A 23,434-nucleotide genomic window follows, 5' to 3' on the forward strand; every position below is an offset into this window, starting at 1 on the left:
GTGAGCCTGTTTCCGTGTTTCATTCATTTACTTTCTGTGTTTTTAATTAGTCATTGGAGCAATGGATTTCTTCTTTGCTGAAAACTAGTTTCAAATTCAGAACTTCTTTTTTCTAGGTTTTTTTCCTAGTTGGTACTCACACACACTTGTCTCTTCTGAGACTTGAACCTCTGACCTCCCTTTGGGAAGTAAGAGGCTGATACCGCTAGGCCACTGGCCCGTTTGTAACTTCTTTTTTCTAGTTGCCATTCAACAACAGAGATTTTTTGATAGGTTGGCTATAAAGTTCGATTGGAGGGTATGAAAGGGAAAAATACCCATCTGCTTTTTTGTACTAGTGGTATATTGCTTCGACGACTCTTGAGTGACCGCAACCTGAATGGTATTACGCATGTTTTTGTTGATGAAATTCATGAGAGAGGCATGAACGAAGGTGCAGTTTTAAATTGATTTACTTGAACATTTGGGCTTTTGTAGAGAATCATTCTGTTTCAATTATTAACATTTCTGCCTTTTCTCTTATCTACCAGACTTCTTATTGATTGTGTTGAAGGATCTTCTTCCACGACGTCAAGATTTGAGATTGATTTTAATGAGTGCTACTCTGAATGCTGAGCTATTTTCAAATTTTTTTGGAGGAGCACCAACAATTCATATTCCGGTAGGCTGAACTTGAGTTTGTCTTAGCTTACAAAGATTTTTGTGCACGTAAAAGAACTACATTTTTGATTGATAGGTTGGTCTTGGAGCTTAGCCTTCTCGTTGTAGCTTGTGTAATGTTCATAAAGAGCAAAACCTGCCCCATTTTGACCATTATTAAACTCCAGAGTTGCACAGGAGGAGATCTTGTGTTAGAGAGACTTGTACAACAAATAATTATAGCAAAGTCTTACTTTCGTGGATACCGTAGTTCAGTTTTCCGAAATTGAAGTCACATGTTTCATTGATTTCTGGAGGCCATCTCTCTATTCGAGTATTTCCATAATATGAATTTGTTTAAGCTTGAACTGGAGAGTTTGTTCATCTGATCACATTAAGAGGCCAGTGTCATGCATGCATGTCTCTCAACATTTTCTTAATGGGTATTACTGCTTTAAATGACTTAAGATAAGTATACACGTGTGGAACTCTGTACTTTGCTAGCAAAAGGAGGCTTATTCTTCTCAAAGTTTCCTCATTTATTCTTAGTCTTTTTTTATATATATATAAAAGTGGCTTATTCTTCTAAAAGTTTCCCCATTTATGCTAAGCGTGTTTTATACGAAATTCAGGGCTTTACTTACCCTGTGAGGGCACACTTTCTGGAAGATGTATTGGAAATCACTGGATATAAGTTGACTTCATTCAACCAAATTGATGATTATGGCCAAGAGAAGACATGGAAAACACAAAGACAGCTATTGCCACGGAAAAGGAAAAACCAGATCACTGCTCTTGTTGAGGTATCCCACTGTACTGAAAATTCAATAACCATTTGGAATTTGTTTCACAAGAAGTCACACTTTCATTGTTAGTCATTGCACTGCTTTCATGCATGAGCCTTACAAGATTTCATGAACCTTTTTTATGTTAATTTTATTTATTTTTCTTTCTTTTCTATATACTGTGTAGGTGGTTCAAGTTCCTTTTTTTTTTTTTCTTCTTTTTTTTTTCTTTTTCTTTCTTCTTTCTTTCTTTCTTTCTTTCTTTCCCGAACATCTTACTTTGGCAAAGCTTACTGATATTAAGTGTTTTAAAAGCTTTTTTTACAGGCAAATACCATTATTATTTTTTATTTATTAGGTTTATTTTGTAGCTTTCCTCCTAGACTAAATATTTTTATTAGATAATTGTTTGTACAATATAAGTATGAGGTGGAAGTTATCCCTTTCGAAAGCTCACCTAGACCAAGTAGAAGGTGATGAGGCGAGTTTTGCGCAACACTTGGCTGTTATGGGGTATTTCCTGCTTCATTCAAATTTGAAAACATGTGGCTCAGGGCTGATGATTTCAAAAGTTGGGGTTCAACACTGGTGGGGTGAATACATGGTGAGGGGAAACCCTAACTTTATTTTGTCCTACAAATCCCGTCAAATTTATTTTGTCAAATTTATTTCCTCTGATGTTTATCAAAACAAAATTCTGAATTAGAGAGCAAAACGGCAAAAAAAGATTCATTTAGCCGACCCAAATAATTGGGAAAAAGGCTTCATTGAGTTGGGTTTTGTTGTTCTACTCTTAACTAGTTGGCCAATAATATACAGCCAAAAGAAAAGGGAAAAAAAAATGAAAAGAACTAGCTGGTCAAGTGAGGTGCAGTTTGTCTTTTCAACACATTTCTTGCCTGCTGCCTAGCATGTTATGCCCGCCTCTACGGTCAGTAAGCGGCATATCCCCATTTGTTTTGAATCTGATGGCAACCCTCTTTTATTTATTGCAATTCGAAGTAGTGTTTTCTTCAGATTCTTGTGTTCTACTTTCTTGAAATTGTTCTTAATAAAGACCAGGAGGAGAAAAAATAGAAGAGGCTTTAGAGAATTTTCTTTTGTCAGCAGAAGGCTATAGATAGAACTTAGAATCTATTCTTGTAATTTTGAAGCTTTTTACAATAAATGAGATGTGATTAATTTATTTTTTTTCTTCTTTTTATTTTTCATAGGATGCTCTTGAAAAATCAAGTTTTGAGAATTATAGCTCAAGGGCACGTGATTCACTGTCATGTTGGACTCCTGACTGCATCGGATTTAATCTAATTGAGGCTGTTTTATGCCACATATGTCGGAAGGAAAGGCCTGGTGCTGTTTTAGTATTTATGACTGGCTGGGAGGATATCAGTTGCTTGAGGGATCAGCTTAAAGCTCATCCTCTCTTGGGAGACCCTAACAGGGTTCTACTGCTTACATGCCATGGTTCAATGGCAACATCTGAACAGGTATGTTTCTGTCTCCACTTCTCTGCTTGAAATTATTATTGTTATTATAGTTGTTTTGACAATGGGTAGGTTGGGTTGGAGTCAAATTCAATAATATAACACCATTTTGGCACCACAAATTAGCAAAAATACCTACTGACAACTTAAAGGTTGCAATAGAGATGTATGATAAGAACTGAAGTGTTGTGCAAACCCAATATGACAAGTTCGTTATAATTCTAAAAGGTAAATATGAGAGCCTAGGGTAGACACTTTCAGCCATGATATCACTCTCTCTCTCAACCTGGGGATTTTGTCAATTTCAGAATAGAATTAAAGTCTATTTTGTAATTATTTTCAAGGCAGTCAATAATTTTCTTCATTATTTTTGCATTGCTGATCTCTTTTCTCCCTTTCCCTCTCGATCTCCCCCTCGTAATCATGCATGGTTTTAAACTTTCTTTAATTTGCTTTTGTGATGTTATGGTCCGAATTTTGTTTCGGACCGGTCGCAACCCAAAACAGGAAAATTTGTTGACTTGTTTTTTGCCTGCGGGTCGTGGACCCTGTTTAGTACGCTCTTGTAGCCTGGTATGTAAGGGCGTTTAGGGTTTGGAGTGGGATAACAAGAGGCACTGAAAATCGCAGGAAAGAGAGTGAGAGTGAGAGTGAAAGCTAGGGTTTGGGGGCTGAAACTTGTAATCTCCTGATTTTCACATAGTGAAACCTATCGCTAGATTTTCACCATGGAGGTAAGCATAACTTGTGTTGAACCATGAGAACCTTTGTGTTCTTTTTGTGTGGCGTGTTCATTTTTCTGTTGTGATTTGTAATTTGCTCTTGGTTCGCTGCATTTGTCGTAACAGCTTTCATGCTTATGAGCAATGGATATTATACCACCACTATACTTCACCCATACTTGAGTACTTTTATTTCTGTTAACCATGAGAATATTTGAATTTTACTTATTGCCATTATTAGTCTCTCTCTACTCTATGAGAAAGATTCTTTACTTAATCATTGACTTTTTCACTTCTTCTCTCCCATACTTCTTTCTCTTCAGTTAAAGTTTTTTTTTTTTTTTTTATCACTATTACATTTCATTTCCACTGTTTTGGCTGCATATCATATTATTTAATACCTTAAATTGTAATATTCTTGCAGAAACTCATATTTGAGAAGCCACCTCCTAATGTGCGTAAAATTGTACTTGCCACAAATATGGCAGAAGCAAGTATTACGATCAATGATATAGTTTATGTGGTTGATTGTGGAAAAGCAAAGGAGACTACTTATGATGCTCTAAATAATACTCCTTGTTTATTGCCTTCTTGGATATCGCAAGCTTCAGCTCGGCAAGTAAGTTACTTCTATTACTCTTGGTTTGCTTCACTTAAACATGATTTTGTCTATATCCAAATCAACCACAATTATTGCATATGATGACCCAACATGCGTACGCAAGCAGGTTCTGGTGCTTTATACTCCTTCATAGCATGCAATTGAGCATATTATTTTTCATGCGGATGTGTGTTTATGGATTTGTATCTCTGTATGTTGGTCGAGGATCTTTGCTTGCATGAATTATTCAACATAGTCTGCAACTCTGCACGGTATCCCACCTTTTACATAATTTATAGGGTTTCATGGATCATCTGTTATTCACTTCTTTTTTATATCTTCATTTGTACCATCATTCGTCCTTCTTGCTCAATTGCACGCAATTATAGAATATAATTATATAAAGCAGCAGAACCTGCTTACGTAGACATGTTGGGTCATCATATTCAATAACTGTGCTTTGTTTGGACATATTCTTTTTTCATGCGGATTTCTGTGTATGGATATGCATTTCTGTATGTTGGTAGTGGGTGTTTGTTTGCATGAATTATTGGACATAGACGGCATGGCAGCCGACCTTCTACTTTATAGGGTTTCATGGATCATCTGTTATTTCTTCCTTTTTATATCTTTCTTTGTAGCATTAATGTCCTGCTGTTCATCTGTTATGCTAATTACCACATCTTGTTTTGTCTGTTATATTTGGGTTGCAGAGAAGAGGTAGGGCCGGTCGTGTGCAGCCAGGCGAGTGCTACCACCTTTACCCCAGATGTGTATATGAATCTTTTGCCGAATATCAACTTCCTGAACTTCTAAGAACTCCTTTGAACTCTCTGTGCCTGCAAATAAAAAGTTTGCAAGTTGGAAGTATAGGAGAATTCTTGTCATCAGCTCTGCAGCCACCTAAACCATTGGCTGTAAGTAGTTTTGGTTATATTTTAATTTTCCTTTTCAGTAATCTTTTTTTGAGGTCTACGATATATGTCACAAGCCGTAACTTGTGGTAGAGAATTTATATGGAACTGAGGTTTAATGTCAGCAATGGCTTATTATCTTTTTACAATTTGCTTGTCTGAATTTCTGGGAAATGCTCTGGTTGTATTTTGAATCAATATTTTGCGGAATCGCGACAGTAAATCCATATCTGAGCATATGTATGATATGTGAGATTTTATGGAATGCCTAAATTGCTACAACTGTTCCATATAAGCTATTATGAAAGAGATGATGTTATGCTTCTTGTAGGTAAACAATAATACTCAGATGTCCTGTTGGGGAAAGAATTATTGATTTATGTTCATGCAATTTGGTGAATTTTGGCAATTTTACTCTGTACAGTGTATATGCAAGCAATACATGACCTAAAAGTAGGCCAGGTTGTTGATTACAAGGAATGTTCAGCCTTGCTATATAATTTTGTTGTTTTATGCTCTCCAATTTAATAATAAGAATGGCATATGTGCTGCACATTCAACCACCATTGTGAATAATTTAGTGCAGTTGTTTCTTTCAAAGATTAGAACAACCAGTTCATGTTTAGGGCAAATTGGACAAGTGGCAAAAGTAACTGGATGCTTGCCATAATCTAAGAAGATTATATTGATGAAATGTTGATGAAATCCATCATTCTTCTATATTAGGATCTTAACATATCTGTTGGCAGCAGTGTTTTAATGTTGAAGAAGTGGCTCTAACATCTGTAGCTTTGTAGGCTGAAGAATTACACCACAAATTTCTTAGCATGGCTAATCATTGTTTACTTTAATATTGGGTAATCATTCTGTTCTAGCACCCTTTTCCAAATTTAGCTGATGTTCCAAGTCCATGTGTTAGCCAATACCTGAAAGTGACTTTCCGAAGACGAGTTCAACCACTCCTGATTCTTCAGATCTCTGAGCATCCTATTTTAGGTTCAACATAATAATTTGAACTCGACAAGCTGTAGATTTTAGTCACCCTTGTGTCAGAAACATACATATCAAAGTTTCATATATTGAAAACTATTATAATCATCATCGTTAAGAATATAAATGTTTAATAACATATGGGATTAACATGTCATGTGGTAATATGAATTATGGAATAGATTTCTAGCGATCATTACCCAGTACTGCTGCTTCCTACACTGGGTACTGGGAGTGGAAGTTGAAGTTGGAGACAAACTTAACACTTGACAATTTTTTCTTTTCTTTTTGGCACAAAGTGGCTGCTCTTGGAGTCAAACCCTGTCCTCACGCTCGTCAGCTTGAGCTTTTACCAGTTCACTAAGCAATGGCCTTATTTTACTTGAAAACTTGAGCTCCAATAATGACTTCTAAGCAAAACCGTGTAAATAAAAATCTAATCTAACTGACAGTGGATCGTAGATACAATTACGTAGATAGATCTTGCTGAATGCTTAAGTCTTTGATCCTGCATATGGGTTTAGGTGATATTGTAATTTGTTTCTCAAAAAAGTTTGTAAAAAAAAATCTATTCTAACTAATAGGATGTCGTAGATGCAGTTTTCATAGATATATCTGCCTATATGCACATAATTGAACTTTTGTGGTACTACAGGTTACATTCTACACAAGATAGTAGTCACGTATGACATAACTTTCACATCAGTAAAAACAGACAAACAGTGGTCTCTGTACTTCATGGCATCTTCAAAATTTTAAAATTCAGAGGCCTCCAATAACTTGCCCTTTTGAGAAAGTGCTGAGATATGATGAGGTTGCCCTTTTGGGTGCCAATTGTATGCACTCCCAAAAGTTGAACTCATGGAATGGGTAAATCAACTCTAAAGATGTGCAGAATCTGCTGATGCAAGGGGTCTCCAGACCCTCCCAAGACTCCAACAATCAGATGACTAATAGTCTAATAATGGTGTGCCCTTTAGCCCCTTTCCAACTTTTACATCCCTTTGTTGAATTTTAGTACGTATTTTAATTGCAGGTTTTCTCCCTTTCTTCTTCAGCTCCGCGTTATTCATTTCCGTTGGTCTATACCTTCCTAGATTTTTAACACTGGGATTCACTATTGGTTAATTTCAGTCTCATATTCCAGTGTATATTGTTTTCATTTTAAAGATGTGTCTCATTTTCTTTTCAAAGAAAATAATTTCTATTAATATGTAGGCTAAAAAATATTGTTGTTTTCTTTAGATTGCTTAATTGTCTGTAGTTATTATTAAACATGGTCCTCTGTGTGTGTGTGTGTGTCTGAAACATGCCTTCTGCACTCTATTGTGCATAATTTTGCTCCTTGCACAGGTAATATGAAACCTGAGGCTTGAGCTTAATAATATTATTGTTGATATTTGTCTCAAGAACTGATATCCTGAAGAACTATAGATCTACTTTATGTTGACATTTACATGCTATTTTCTGGTGCATTAGCTTCTTAATTTTGTTTCAAACATTTCTCTCTTTAAATGACTCATATTGCAAACTTCAACGTGTTACAGGTCCAAAATGCTGTTGATTTTTTGAAATTGATTGGAGCATTGGATGAGAACGAAAATCTTACACATCTTGGTCAGTCCATTTATGAGAGAATACATGTGTTAATGAATCACTTTCTTTTTATGTGCTGTTAGTCTAATAAATCTTTCTTTTTCTTCCATCCTCCATTTTTCAATCAGGAAAGTTTTTGTCGATGCTTCCAGTGGATCCCAAGCTAGGGAAAATGATCATAATGGGTGCCATCTTTCGTTGCTTTGATCCTGTTCTGACAATTGTTGCTGGCCTTAGTGTCAGGGATCCTTTCCTTTTGCCTCAAGATAAAAAGGATGTAAGTATGATAATCAACTTCCTACTTCTTCCTGTGCCTGTACGGGCTGTTTCATTCTTTTCAACTTAAATGTTGAGCATCGTTTCTAGTTTATCTATGGTGAAATTTTGTATGAGGCAGTAAGGAGAGTGCTCAGGAAAAAGAAAAAGGTAACAAGTTTGATTTTTGTCACATCTCTGCTTTTGTAGAAGAAATTACTGGAGAACCTTCTGCAAGATTTTGCATCAAAAAAGAAAAATAAAAGCTGACTAGAAGTCTTGAAGACCTGAAAAAAGTAATAATGATAATAAAAAAATTAAAAGTAACAAATCTATTGTTACTTTCATTTGACGTTCACCAGCTCGTCATGATCAATTTGAGATTATATGTGGGTTAATACTTCTCCATAGTTTTATCCAAAGTACCCTGTGGCACATTGTTACTATATTTCCATTCCTTACAAACTACTGACTTAGTGAGGCATGATGATCTTCGTTAACAACCATAAAAGTATATTTTGTAGCCTGGAAATCTGTTCTCTAGTAAAACAACAAGCTATTTTTTTCCTTTTTCCTCATGACTTGAGAAAATCCAACCCCAACCTGATATAGAAATGTAGTTGAACTGAACTACATGAATTTTGGATTTCGATAGTATTACAGTGATTGAGTAGCTGTTGATGAATATTGAGAAAGACAAGAAGAGAGGTGGACGTAGGATAGGATTTAGGTCAATCACATCTTTGGTAATCTGGTATGCTTATGCCTAATAATAAGTAACAGTTTACTATTTAAAGTTGTGCAAGAAGGAATATTTTTCTGGTGCCTGTTATTTCTATTTTGGAGTTATTATAACCCCATAAACAGCACAAATATTTGTTTACATCTGTTTGCTTTCAATTTATTTTCACAACCTTCTGCCATTTTAGTATTTATCAAAATGACAAATCTTACCCTCTCTTTTGGCCTAATAGATTTATACTCCAGCTTCACCTTTTTCTAGTTTGATCTTTAGCACAACTGTATGCTTTTATTTCCATTTCTCCCATTTGATTTAGTTGCCAGGTCACTTTTCTTTGTAACCTTCCAAGCCTCAACACGCCACCTTGCAAGTCCTTATTCCTCAAAAATCCTTTAAGCTTCTCGTTTGGCAAATCTAATAATTTGATTGGTCCTGTGACTTCACCATTTTTTTAGTAATTTTTTTTTTTCCCCATTCCTCTATCTAGTTTTTATTGAAGCAAGCAACATTTCACATCAACTCTTGCACTACCTGTCACCCTTACTCAGGTTACAAAATTTCATTGACAAGGATGAGATATCGATTTGATATCCAATGGCTTGTCAGCTTGAAGTGGATAATCAGAGTATCATTTTAGTTATTTCTCACATAATACATAGCGATGTCAATATCAGTTGAGCACCACATTTTTCTGCTAAATTGTTGGTGATAGTTTGAATTTTTTTATCCGTATTGTGATACTTCTGCACAAATTATGCATCTCTGGAAAGTAAGTAAAGAAGGTCAGCTGGAGGATATCAATCCTTGACTGTAGTGAAATGCATGCATCAGTCACAAGTGATCTACATACCGGTACTTGTTCTACCAGATACTGACACCATTTTTTGTAGGTTTCCCATGTAACAAATAAATTTATGATAGTAATTACGCTACTATATATTGACATTTCATATTATGCCAAATTATTTTGTGTTATTTTTTATATTATTTTAGAATTAAGATAATCTGATAAATTTTACAGGTATATACTTATATTTATATAAGCTTATATAATAGGGGAATGCTAAAAACCCCATTTTAAGGTTGACATGAGCAGTATCCCCAATTTTTTGTGGACTAAGAGGTCCCAAATATTCTTTGCCAGATAAGGCCACATTAAGGAGTGTGTTCCTCAGTTGAAAAAGTGGCTTTGAAGTACACGCTTCAATGGAAATTGGTGAGCTATTTGCCATTGTAGGCCATAATAAGGAAAGGAATGAGGAATGCCATTGTGAGCTATTCGTTGGAGAAAACCATGATTGTGGAGGAATGCCATTGTGAGCTATTGGTTGGAGAAAACCATGATTGTGGAGGAATGCCATTGTGAGCTATTGGTTGGAGAAAACCATGATTGTGGAGGAAGGTGTAGTTCTTCTTCCCCTATGCCACCTATTGGTACTAATGGAGGAGGATTGAAAAATCATTTTCATGAAGAGGAAGCTTGTCTAATTAAATGAAACAAGTGCCCTCATTATTGGTCGTCAACAAGAGAAGTCCAAAACTAACATGGGTCGAGATAGTTAAGAAAGATATGATAACAAGTGGTTTGACTGAGACTATGACCTTAGATAGAATGGAATGGGTAAGCTCAATTCATGTAGCTGGCCCCAAGTAGTTGGGAAAAAGCTTTTTTGAGTTGAGACGAGCGGTGTTTTTTTCCTGCCTAGTGCACTCATAAAAATGTTTGGGCTTTCAAGCATTAGAAGGCAAGTTTGAATCTTGAGAGTAGCCACTTTGTTGTAAGGTGCAGGTCAACAAAATAAGCAAAGAGCCTGCTTGATGTTCCCAAGTGTCACCATCCGCTCGAAATTCATTGCCCATGGATAAAGAAAAGCAGTTTCAACATCAGTACCCTGCCGGTTGGAGACCTTTCGCCGCCCTCTACATATTCAAATCCGCCGGCCACTCCTGCTGTCTTCTTTATTGTCTTTCTTCGCATTTCAGCTGTTTTGGCCCTGATTTGAAATAATGCCAAAGTTAGGTTTGTATCTAGTCCACCCCTGCCAGCACCTGCAATTATGGGGGGCCACGCTGGGTAATGACCCTTTAGGTAGGGAGATCTCTAATGCCACCCTTGCTTTAAGGATCATAGCATTTCCTATATCGTATTTTATAAAATGTATTAAGTATATCTTCAGAAGCATATAATAATCCTGGATAGGTGGTGGTGGAGAAAGTATTATTAGTTTATCAATTTATGAAAAGAATTTTTTTTGAATGGTTGAATGTGTTATATTATTGTATAATGATTTCGTATTTTAACGTATAATTGATGTGTATGTATAATATCTGACATGACACTCACTGCACCTTGTACATCAAGTATTATGTGGTCTGTGCATCTTTTTTGCAGTATTGTGACTAAAACTTGCTATGACCTATATCAATTTTTGCCAAAGTTTGACTTGGAGTTTCCATATTTTGCTGTTAATTTCCTGCATTTTTCACAACACTTCTTCTATTCTATATCTCCATCTATATCTTTATCGACTTTTCTGTATTATGGAACTTCAATATAACAGCTGATATCTTTAATTTATTCACTGCTGCCTCCACTTTTTGATTCTGAAGTTTTTGGTCATCTCTCAGTACTGGTCTTGTCTGCACAGGGTGCTGGGAGAATTAATACGACACAGACCTATCCTTTGGCAATATTATGCACAAAGTAGCTGCTCTCAGATTCTAAAATGAATGGCTAATTTGATCTGTTGTCATCGAATAGTTAAAATTTCCTCTTGGTAGACCTGGCTATGATACCGATTCAGCAGATTGAATTTGATCTGGAATGATGTTACCTGTGGAATTATAGTTGTATACTAAACTACAGATGCACTTGGATTTTTCCATTTCAATGACTCTGTTTTTGAGCTAAACGTTGGGTTCATTACTGTCGTTGTTGGTTGGAGGAAAATGTTAATTTTTACAAGAATAACATGTCTCCAGTTAATGGTCACAACAGTGTTGATGCCGTAACAATTGGGAATACTAGGCAAAGGTGAGTGCACATTCAAAACACCTTTGGGTTAGACCCTCCATAAAAATGAGGAGAGCAGAGTGATTAAAATATTACTTTTGATGATGTGTAAGTACACATACGGGTGATTCTGAATGATAAAATAAATGGGCACAAAATATTTTATGCTTCCATGGATACTTCATCTGCCAGTTAAATTGTAATGTTTGATTTATATTAACTTCCTCAGATATTAGGACAGGTATGTGTTAGATAAAATGCATGGCAGAGTGAACTATTCCACAATCATTTTGTGGGATTAGACAGTAAAGGCCTTAACGATCACCTCCTCCACAGATTCTGTTGATATGCTCGAGTTTTCTTCTTGAAGTGTGTAATAATACAATTTAATGGGCTTCCCATTTTTCTTCTCCATTGAAGAAACTGCATTAGGATAAACTCAAGTTCTCTATATTCTTGATCATAGAAAATCTGTCGGACAAGTCTTGTGGAGTCTATGATATCTGAATTGCAAGATTTGTGCAATTATTGTGGCATATGATCACAAGAAGCCTACCCATTTACTGCTTCTATTATTGTCCTTCTCATTTTGTACAATATGATAGTTCCAGTGCCAACACTAACAGTAATTAACCCCTGACAATGCAGGCATGTGTTCTCATGTGTTGAAAACAATTGCTGTGATGTAGACATGCGTGCCTTTTGTTCTCGTTATCTAAACACTTCTATTTCTTTTGATTCAGTTGGCAGGGACGGCGAAGTCCAGATTCTCTGCAAAGGACTACAGTGATCATATGGCTCTTGTCCGTGCATATGAAGGATGGAAAGATGCGGAAAGAGAAGGTTCTGGATATGAGTATTGCTGGAGGAATTTTCTCTCTGCCCAAACTCTTCAAGCTATCCATTCTCTTCGGAAACAGTTTAGCTTCATATTGAGAGATTCTGGATTACTAGATGCAGATGCTGGCTCTAACAATAGATTAAGTCACAACCAGTCATTGGTTCGTGCAACTATATGTTCTGGACTCTTTCCTGGCATAGCATCCGTAGTGGTAAGGTAACTCTACTTTAAAATGTTAATTATCTGAAAAATTCAAGTTTAGTTGACATGTCTCCTCTCTATATGTGCAGCACAGAGAGACATCCATGTCTTTCAAAACGATGGATGATGGCCAAGTCTTACTTTATGCGGTAAGTATTAAAGAGACATGCTTTATAAAGTCCTAGAAAATCAATAGACTAGAACAATATCTTATGTTTATGGGTATCTATTAATAGACACAAGTTTTGATATCCACCATGATCTGTGGAGGCTATCTTCTAGTTGGGGCATTAGAAATCCCCATGATGCCATTCCTTAGACCAAAACTAGGTCCCACCTCTTCCCGTAATGTCATTCATGGGTGAATCACTTTTACATATTCAAAAAAATAAAAAATAAAAAAAAAAAGTGACGCATGCATCATCCATTTGTATCAAACATTTGTATTTACTTGCATGCAGGTATATAAAATTCATACTTTTGTAGTGGGTTTGTTATGGTATCTTATTTGATTATAATATTTAAATGCACCTTACCATAATAACATGCTTTTTTCTTCATTATCTTCCCCAAAATAATTGGTCCATCTTAATGAGCATTTGTTGGATCGAGAAAGCTTTTAATCATTGTCATTGAAAATGTTTGTTATAAGAGTAAGGCTATGATGAGAGCTTCTCTCTGTGAGCTCTCTCATCTAGCCTTTGGATTGAGAGTTTCTCTTGATCCAACGGCTAAATGAGTGAGCTTAGGTGTGAGAAGACTTTACCTTTCCTGTAGTTATATAACTTCTTCTTTACTTTTTTTTTTCCTTTTTCTTCTGACAAGTGCTGTAGTTCTATAACTTTTCCTTAATGATAGTACAGCTATCTAATGCTTGTAATGATTCTGCTTCAGAATTCTGTTAATGCACGTTACCAGACAATTACCTATCCATGGTTGGTGTTTGGTGAAAAAGTAAAGGTCAATACTGTTTTCATACGTGATTCCACTGGTGTATCTGATTCAATTTTGATCCTTTTTGGTGGTTCTCTCAGCCATGGGATCATGGTAATCTTCTTCATTGATTGATACTTTCAAGTGTTTATTTTTTGTTAATGGTATTTGACTAAAAGCTGCGTAATTTACATTTTTTTTTTTTCCCCTTGAAGGCTGGGCATTTGAAAATGCTGGGAGGATATATTGATTTTTTCATGGATCCTAGCTTGACAGAATGCTACACAAAGCTCAAGGAGGAACTTAATACGCTTATCCAAAGGAAGGTGAGTTTGTTAATTGAAAACTGTGGGGGTATGATCTATAAAATGTATTACATACATATGCTTTAGCTTTCTTAGTTTTATGTTTTTAAGCATAACCTGCTCCAGTTTTGCTTTTCATAGTTTTGGTTCAATTTCTGAGCAAGGGAGACTTGAATATAAACATTTAGTGGATGGAAGGATCAGAATTTGACTATGCCTGAACTCAGAGACCAGAGTTGGTGTAGCCCAACTATCACACTATTCTACAATCGCGTGTAGAGAACTCAAGTTCAAGTTTGAGAGTAGCCACCTCATGCAAATAGTGCTAGAAGTTAAGTTGTACCTAATTTGCCCTTTTAAACAATCACAGATTGGTGTGACCAATAGTGCTAATGACCTTTTTTTATTTCTCCGAAAAACTCTTGAGAGAGAGAGAGAGAGAGGAAATAAGATAGGCTCAGTCATCCATCTCGCCACCTGATATGAAAAAGTCAACCTCCAAGCTTTCACAGTCATTAGCAGTTGCAAGAATCGAGGAATAAGCCTCCTAGTCAGACTAGGGCTGTGGGGGGACTCATTCTATTCTCTCCGAGGTCACCAAGGGAGGGAAGAATGTCTTCCTTGAAGTCCTATCACAAGAAACAAGGAGAAATTACTGAGGAGAAAATGTTATAAAAAATGGAGGGCATAAAATTTGATTTCCATGCCCATGAATGCTTGGGGTTTAGGGATTAGAGAAGGAAGTAGGGGGAGAAAGCTCAAAGCTCTTTGAAAATACCTTTTCTATGATTAATTTCATATTACATCCATAAGGCCTATCTATATAGGTTTCATAAAATCCTTATGACACTTAGACCTTATAAATTCTTACTACCCACTAAAATGAACTTTTATGACCTGAATTTTGTTCCTAATCACAGCAGCGTTAAACAAAACTACCCCTAAATTGTGAGATTTTATAAATACAACATATTCATCAGATTCTATTGTTGTAATTTAAGACTATTGATGTCAGTTCTATTGCCATATTATTTGCTTGTGGTTCTCATGTCAAGTGCCATTAGAGGTATGTAAGTATGCTGGGATCCTTTACGGTTAAAGACCCACAATTTTAAATCGATAGCCTTGTTGTCAGGGCTTATTTGTTATTACTTATATAATATTGGAGCTTATGTGTAATATCTAAAACTTGTTAGCGTAAATAGAATGTGGTGGAAGGAGGAAGTATTCTTTCATTCTTTCTCTCTTTCCCCATCTCTCTCTTTTTTTCCCTCATCTTCTTTCTTCTCTTTTTCTTCTTCTTCTTATACTTTACTCTTGATTTGATTATCTCTTAAAGTCGACATGGTATCAGAGCATGGTTTGTAAAGCTCTAGGTGTGTAGTTGAAACCCTAGGGCAAGTTTGTGTAAACCCTAGTAGGTGTGGAGGGTTTTAAAGAGATTCCAAGATGGGATTTGTTTGCAAGGAAGTAGTGTTCTGATTTGTTGCAGTGTTGATTGGTGTTTTATACGTGTTCACGTGGTTCTGCAACAATGGCTTTTTCTTAGTCGTTCGCGATTCTGGTATGGTCTACTTTGTTGTTTTCTATGGTTTGTGTAGTGACTGCGTGGTCGCTTTTTTATGCATATTAGAAGACAGTAATCTTTCTAGTTGAAGTTTGTGTGTTAGAGAGGTGGTTCTCTGCATATTTTGTTGCTACTTTTGTTTTTGAGGATTGTATACCCCATAAACTATTTGATAAAATGTATGGCTCAGAGGTGACTTCAAAAGAAGATAGGTCTTCTCCTACTCTGACTCCAGTATCGAGAGGTAGTGGTGATTACCATCCAGGCCTTTGTATTACGACTGTTAGGCTGGATGAGACAAACTATATGGAGTAGGCTCAATCTTCTCATATGCATATCATTGGTCGTAAGATGATTGACCATATCGAAGGGATTGTCACGTATCCCTCCAAAAGTGATCCTGAATTCAAATAGTGGAGTGCAAATAATGCACTAGTTATGACGTGGTTGTTGCAGTCAATGCAGCCACAGATCAACAAAGGGTTTTTGTTTGTGAAAACAACTAAAGAACTATGGATGGTTGTATGAACTCCAACAACAGATTTCAATATTCAAGCAAGAAGACCAAACTCTTGCTACATATTACCACACTCTACGTAGTAAATGGGAAGAGTTAGATCACTACTAAAACTACTTACCTGTGTGTACAACCGATGTTAAAGCATTTCATGCTATGGTAGAAATGAATCGAATCTATGAGCTCTTGGGTGGTCTGCATCCCAGATACGAGCATGCTAGGGTACAAGTGTTAGGCGGTATCTAGCCCCTACTTCTGTTAGAGATGTGTTTTTGTATATCCAGGCCGAGGAGAGTAGAATGAAGGCTATGTCTGCACTTGTATACAATAAGCCTGAGCCAAAAGTACAATTGTCTGAGAGGTTTGCTTTTGCCACACAACAATGGAACAAACCCAATCCTCCAAAAGGAGGGAAGCAGGATGACAAAAGCAAGTTAAGGTGTGATCACTGTAGGCGTACGCGCCACACTGGGGAAACATGTTGGAATCTACACAGTCGCCCTACTCCGGCTCTTGCTCATGCAAATGCTAGGCCAAGGCCTGGTCCATTTAGGGGGTCATCTACAGCACATACTGCAGAGCGTGAGATTGCTTCTCCTGGTCATGCCTCCTTAGGGCTACCGAGTTCTTTGTCCAGGGCTGAACTTGATGCTCTTCGACATCTACTAGCACAACATGCCTCCATTTCCACCTCTAACTTTGCTCAGACAGGTACCTATCATTCGGCACATCAGGTTTCCACATTATTTGGTGGGCCACCCTGGACCATTGATTCAGGAGCCACTGATCACATGACTAGTATGGCATTTGATTTTTTTTCATACAATTTATGTTCTGATAAAGATAAGGTTAGAGTAGCTGATGGCACCTTCACCTCCATTGCGGGGAAGGGTACTGTTTCTGCCTCTCCTAATCTTACCTTATCCTTTGTTCTTCATCTTCCAAAGTTTATCAATAACATCCTTTCTGTCAATCATATTACAATAGGCTTGAATTGTAGTGTAGCTTTTTTTCCATCTCACTGTGTGTTTCAGGACTTGGACACGGGGAAGACGATTGGAAAGGGGACGTGAGGACAATGGTTTGTATTTGCTGAACGCGAGGCCAACTTCTTATTATGTTGTAAATCAGTCTAGTTTTAGGAATGGTAATATCAATAAAGATCTATTAATGTGATGGCATAATAGAATAAGTCATTTACCTCTTCCTGTTTTGAAGCATGTGCTTCCCCAGTTTGCTTCAGTTGAATCTTTTGAGTTAAATTGTGAAACATGTGTTCTTGCCAAACAATGTCTTGTTCATTCTGATGTGTGGGGTCCTAAATCTACTACTTCATTACTTAGTTTTCGTTACTTTGTTGTGTTTATTGATGACTTTATCTTATGAAAACCAAATATGAAGTTCATTCCATTTTTAAAACCTTTCATAGGATGGTATGTTCTCAGTTTGGTTCTCCCCTCAAAATCCTTCGATCTGATAATGGAGGAGAGTTTATGTATGGTGGTCTTACCTCCTTTTTTGCTGATAATGGGATTGTCCATCAAACCTCCTGTGTTGATACACCACCACAGAACGGTGTAGCTGAAAGAAAACACCGTCATATTACGGAAGTTACCCGTTCTCTTCTAATTGGGATGGGAGTCCCTAAAAGTTATTAGGCTGATGCAACCTTAACAACTACATGCCTTATCAATCGCATGCCTTCTAAGGTTCTTGGCTATCAATCCCCCTTCTTTGTCTTGCACCATAACACTGCCTTGTTTACTATCCCTCCGAAAGTGTTTGGTTGTGTTTGTTATGTTCACAGTCATCATCGCAAGGACAAATCAGACCCTAAGGCAATCTGATGTGTCTTTCTTGGATACTCCGCCACTCAGAAAAGGTATCGGTGTTATAAGCCTGCCACTCGTCGTCGCTTTGTCTCCATGGATGTTTCATTCTTTGAGTTTGTTCCTTTTTTTTCCACAGCTCAGGATTCTCTACAGGGGGAGACTACTATACAGGTAGAGATTTTGTCGTCCATTCAGAGGGAATGCCCCCTTCCTTTGCCTGTTCCCATTCAGGGGGAGGTTCCGATTCAGTGGGAGCTTCTTAATGAGGTGTCCACGTCTAGTCCTCCTAACGCTAATGATTTGCAGCAGGAAACCAGCCAATTGTCTACACTACGAGGGCAAAACAAGTCATTGACTCACCCTAGGACCAAAAAGTCTCATCGATCCAGGTAATTCCTTTGTTAACATTGATACTCCTGATTCTTTTCCCAATAGCATTCTTGTTGATCTTGATGTCCCTATTGCCTATCGTAAGGGTGTTCGTAGTTGTACAAAACATCTCATGTCTCAGTTTGTATCCTATGATGCCTTATCTCCAACATATCGTGCTTTCATTTCGTGTATTTCCTTTGTATCTGTTCCTTCTAGTGTTTTAGATGCTCTCACTCAAACTCCGTGGAAGGAAGCTATGCTTGAAAATATGAAGGCCCTTGAGAAGAATGGTACTTGGGATATTGTTCCATTACCTAGGGGTAAGAAACCAGTAGGCTGCAAATGGGTCTACACAATAAGTATCATGTAGACAGAACAATTGAGAGATATAAAGCCCGGTCAGTTGCAAAAGGCTTCACTCAGACCTATGGGATTGATTATCTGGAAACATTTGCTCCAGTTGCCAAGATGAACTCTATACGTGTCCTTATTTCTTTGGCTGCTAATTTGAATTGGCCTTTACATCAGCTAGATGTAAAGAACGTTTTCCTTCATGGTGACTTGGAGGAAGAGGTGTATATGACTATGCCACCAAGTTTTAAGCTTGCCAATGGTCAAAATTTAGTGTGCAAGCTAAATAAAGCCTTGTATGGGTTAAACCAGTTGTCACGTGCTTGGTTTTAGAGGTTCAGCACTGCTGTGAAAATTGCAGGGTACACATAAAGTCAGGCAGATCATAATCTTTTCATCAAGAAGCACCAGGGTTGCACCACTGCCCTTATTGTATATGTTGATGATATTGTTATCACTGGAAATGATCCAGAAGAGATTCATCGAATGAAGTCATTCTTGGGATAGAGTTCGAGGTTAAAGACCTCGGAATATTTAGATACTTTCTTGGCATCGAGGTGTGCAGATCGAAGAAAGGGGTGTTTATTTATCAACAGAAGTATGTGTTCGATTTGTTGGCTGAAACAGGCAGACTTGGAGCTAGACCTATTGATATTCCTATTAAGCAGAACCATAGGCTTAATGATGTAGATGGAGACCTATTAGATGATGTGGGAAGATTTCAGCGATTGGTTGGGAGACCGATTTACTTATCTCTTACGCTCTCGGATATTGCCTACGCTGTTAGTGTGATTAGTTAGTTTATGCATGCTCCACGTACGCCTCACCTTGAGGCAGCTCATCATGTTCTTTGCTACCTCAAGGTTTCACCTGTTATTTGGCCGTCATGGTCGCTTGCATGTTGAAGCCTATACTGATGCTGATTAGGCTGGGTCTGCGATAAATCGACGATCTACTTCAGGATATTGCACATTTGTTAGAGGTAATCTTGTTTCATGGCAAAGCAAGAAACAAGGTATAATAGCTAGATCTAGTGCAAAGGCCGAGTCCAGATCCATGGCATATGGAGTTTGTGAGTTGTTATGGCTACGAACGATGTTGGGTGAATTGGGTTATCCTATTTGCGAATCAATGAAGTAGTATTGTGACAATAAGGCTGCTATTAGCATTGACCACAATCCAATTCAACATGACAGGACAAAGCATATTGAAGTCGATCGACACTCCATCAAGGAAAAGCTTTGTCTTGGGCTGATTTGTACTCCATACGTCAACACACATGATCAAGTTGCTTATGTTTTGACTAAGGGTGTGAGCTAGACTTGCTTGCAAAATATGTTAGTCGAGCTGGGCATAATAAATATCTTTGCACCAGCTTGAGGGGGAGTGTTATCAGGGGCTTATTTGTTATTACTTATATAATATTGGGGCTTATGTGTAATTTCTGAAACTTGTTAGTATAAATAGAATGCGATGGAAGGATGAAAGTATTTTTTCATTCTCTCTCCCTTTCCCTCATCTTTCTCTCTCATCTTCTTTCTTCTCTTTTTCTTTCTTCTCTTTTTCTTTTTCTTCTTATACTTTACTCTTGATTTGATTGTCTCTTAAAGTCAACAATCCTCGTCAGAGAAATCTTAAATTCGAGTCTTGTAAAACTTGAAGAACACTTTGTGTTAATCTTGATTAATTTTCTTCATAATGGAGGTAATCATGGTTTTGATACAAAACTTGATGCATCTAGGTTCTCACAAAGATTTTATTGAACGTGTAGTCAGGGATGGAGCCAGCATGGGCCCTGGCCCCGGGGGGTTGGCATGCTGGCCCATTAATATATATATATATATATATTTTTATAAATCTGGTTTGTTAAATTATACAAAATGCCCACCTGAATTTTTTTATACTTTTACCCAAATCTGTCCCCCTGAACCATGCCGGCCTATTAATTTTTTTTTACATTTTATGCATATAGTTTATTAATTTTGAAATGACCCCCTAAAATAATTTCAAAAACTATTTCTAATTCTTTCTTCTTCTTTTTTCATTTTGATTCTCTTCAAAAAAAAAAAAATTGTATTCCCTTTCTTCAATCAAATCATAATTTTTTTTTCTTCCAAAGTTTTCTCATATTTTTTTCTTTTACTAAAAATGTTATTTATCATGTGTTAATGTGCCCCTTGAATCAAATTTCTAGCTCCGTCCCTGCATGTGGTGGGTGCTTCAATTACTTGGCTTTGTTTCATTTGAAAATAAGGTTAAAATCACAAAACTCCCATGTACTATAAATTTGTGTCACATTTCCCCTTATACTATAATTTTGTCAATCAAGTACTTTAACTTGTTAAAGACTCTTCAAAGGACCCTTTTCCTGATAGTGTTCCGTTAAATAGTAACAGAAAGTGCATTGGGTGAGAGTTCTACTGCCACAACCTTTGCATTTGTAGACCCCCTTTTGAGGACAAAACTACCCTTGGCACCTACATGCACATTAAAATTATCAAAATTCTTGCCAAATCCCATCATTTTGACACACTATTTTTGCGGCCAAAGGCATCATCTTTATCTGGATTAAAGCCAAAGGTATGCATTTCGATTGAATCACAAGCAGAAGGGAATAAAATCGCTAGTTATGAAATATCTTTCTTCCCGAACTCGCTAGCCATTCTTTTTGGCATTCGAAATCATGTTGACAATTTTTCCGTTTTGCTTCCGCTTGAATGTCGCGAGGATGAGCATTGTGTTACAACTGGCAAACTGAGCCAAGTTGACAATGCACTGAGAAACTACTCATCACAAGAAGTCCTCATTGTGATGAGCTGTTTGACCAATGAATTAAGTTAAACAAGAATAAGAAATAAATCACACATTAAGTAGTGAATTAAGTTTAACAAAAAAATTTAAAAGACAACAAACAGGAGAAAATGTGGTGATCATGGATCAAGAGAACAATCTTCAGTCTAACAATCTTCCAACTAAGTTACCCCCAGTTGATGCTGATAGAATATGACATAATTAAAAATTATGTACATTATTTGAGATGAGAGAAATTTAAAATCAAATGGAAGAAAAAAGAAACTAAAGGAGAGAGAAAAACTGTGTGTTTTATGTGGAAAAAAATCAACATACCCAATTAAAAGAGGAATAGATTGTCTTTGATAAATTTGGGGGGGCTTATATAACCTTCCAGGGGGCTTGTATGACAAACATGTGTATTACAGGGGGATTTTGTGATTTTAACCCTTCTAAAATATACAAGAAAGAGAGATGTAGTAACAATATGACCTTCCTTTCGCAAGAGATTAGGCTATAGAAGAAGATAATATAATTAGGAAGCAAGGGTGTAAAAGTGGACTTCCATGGCTTGGATGCAAGATAGAAAAGGAGGGGGGGAGCACAAAAACTCTTCCAAATATTTTCTGTTCGAAAGTATATTCATTTCTAAGATCAACTTCTTATATTCTTAAGGCCTATATTTAATATTCTTGAGACTTTCTAGTAAGTCTTCTCATCTACTTTGATGACATTTATGTCCAACTTCTTTCCCTAAAACCTCAAGAGCTTTCCAAATTAAAATCTTAGCAACATTAAACTATACTGCTCCTAGATTGCTATCTGTGATGTTGTGGCTAGGGATGTAAACGAGCCGAGCCGAGCCGAGCCGAGTAATGGTGTGCTCGAGCTTGGCTCGGTCAGGCAATAAGACTGCTCGAGCTCGAGCTTAGAAAATTTAGTCCGACCTCGGCTCGGCTATGTTTGACGAGTTGAGCTCGATAGCTGGTTTAATTTATTTTTTTTTCTTTTTTTTTCTTTTGGTGGTGGTACTTCGCATCTAACAAATTTGGAACAAAAAATGAAAAAATGTTTGAGAGAAATACATTTGCAGCAATAAAAAGAGAAAAGTTTGAGAGAAAAAGAGAAAGAAAGTGATAAATTTGGTCGAAAATTGAACTTACCAAAGTTGATTTTGATGGAAGAAGTTGAGAGATGCACAGATCAACAGTAAGCCCCAAAATTTATACTAAAAATCAGTTTGAATGAAAGACAATTAATTAAAGAAAACAAAGAGTTTTTGGGAGAGAGAGAAATGTGATCGGAAAAATGGTCCATTGGTGGCCATTGAAGTAGGTGAGGAGTGCTGCTGCGTACAAACAGGCAAGAATGAAAGTGATATATAGATGTATATTTATATATGATGGGCTTGGTCATATTGGGCTCAACTTAAATTGTTTGGGTTGGGTTTCATAATGGGTTGTGTTTTGTAACCAGAACAAAATCGTTTGGGTTCAGTTGAGTTAAGAGATTAGAAGTTTTTGAAGATTTTATAGGTGGGCTTAAGATATATTTTTCATAATATATATGAAGGTTTTTTAAGAAGAAAAATGATCAGTCTTCATATCTTTCAAGAGAGATGATTACAAGATAAATAATAGAGAAAGGCCACCAAATCAGGAAGCCCACAAAATCAGCAAATCAAATCAGCAAATCTCTAGGCTAGAAAACAGGAAACGGAAACTACTAAAATCTGAAATAGTAATTTCATATTTTATTTGCAAAAATAGAATTTCCTAATTTATTTCCTAAACATCCGACACCCCCCCCCCCCCCCCCCCCCTCTCAAGTTGGAGCGTAGGTATCTATCATGCCCAACTTGCTTATAAAGAGCTCAAAACTAGGTCTGAAAAGTCCTTTGGTGAAGATATCAGCTATTTGTTGAGTAGTAGGAACAAAAGGCATGCAAACAGCTCCACTATCAATCTTCTCTTTTATTAAGTGT

The 23,434-nt window shown here is 36.8% G+C and overlaps 1 protein-coding gene across 1 annotated transcript in view; it reads left to right on the forward strand.

The window, feature by feature from the left end:
• The window catches only part of LOC132299956 (DExH-box ATP-dependent RNA helicase DExH3), a 48,292-nt gene that overhangs the window by 16,792 nt on the left and 8,066 nt on the right, over positions 1–23,434 (forward strand). The window contains exons 7-18 of the mRNA XM_059796857.1: positions 274–433; positions 531–661; positions 1,272–1,442; positions 2,639–2,911; positions 4,055–4,249; positions 4,945–5,148; positions 7,683–7,752; positions 7,860–8,008; positions 12,485–12,793; positions 12,873–12,932; positions 13,678–13,830; positions 13,932–14,042. Of these exons, the coding sequence (XP_059652840.1) occupies positions 274–433; positions 531–661; positions 1,272–1,442; positions 2,639–2,911; positions 4,055–4,249; positions 4,945–5,148; positions 7,683–7,752; positions 7,860–8,008; positions 12,485–12,793; positions 12,873–12,932; positions 13,678–13,830; positions 13,932–14,042 (1,986 nt within the window). The remainder of the gene's footprint in view (positions 1–273; positions 434–530; positions 662–1,271; positions 1,443–2,638; positions 2,912–4,054; positions 4,250–4,944; positions 5,149–7,682; positions 7,753–7,859; positions 8,009–12,484; positions 12,794–12,872; positions 12,933–13,677; positions 13,831–13,931; positions 14,043–23,434) is intronic.

Source organism: Cornus florida, unplaced genomic scaffold (assembly GCF_030987335.1).
Source record: "Cornus florida cultivar Cherokee Brave unplaced genomic scaffold, ASM3098733v1 CherokeeBrave_3.0.0_Hap2_Chr03, whole genome shotgun sequence".
Taxonomy (NCBI): domain Eukaryota; kingdom Viridiplantae; phylum Streptophyta; class Magnoliopsida; order Cornales; family Cornaceae; genus Cornus; species Cornus florida.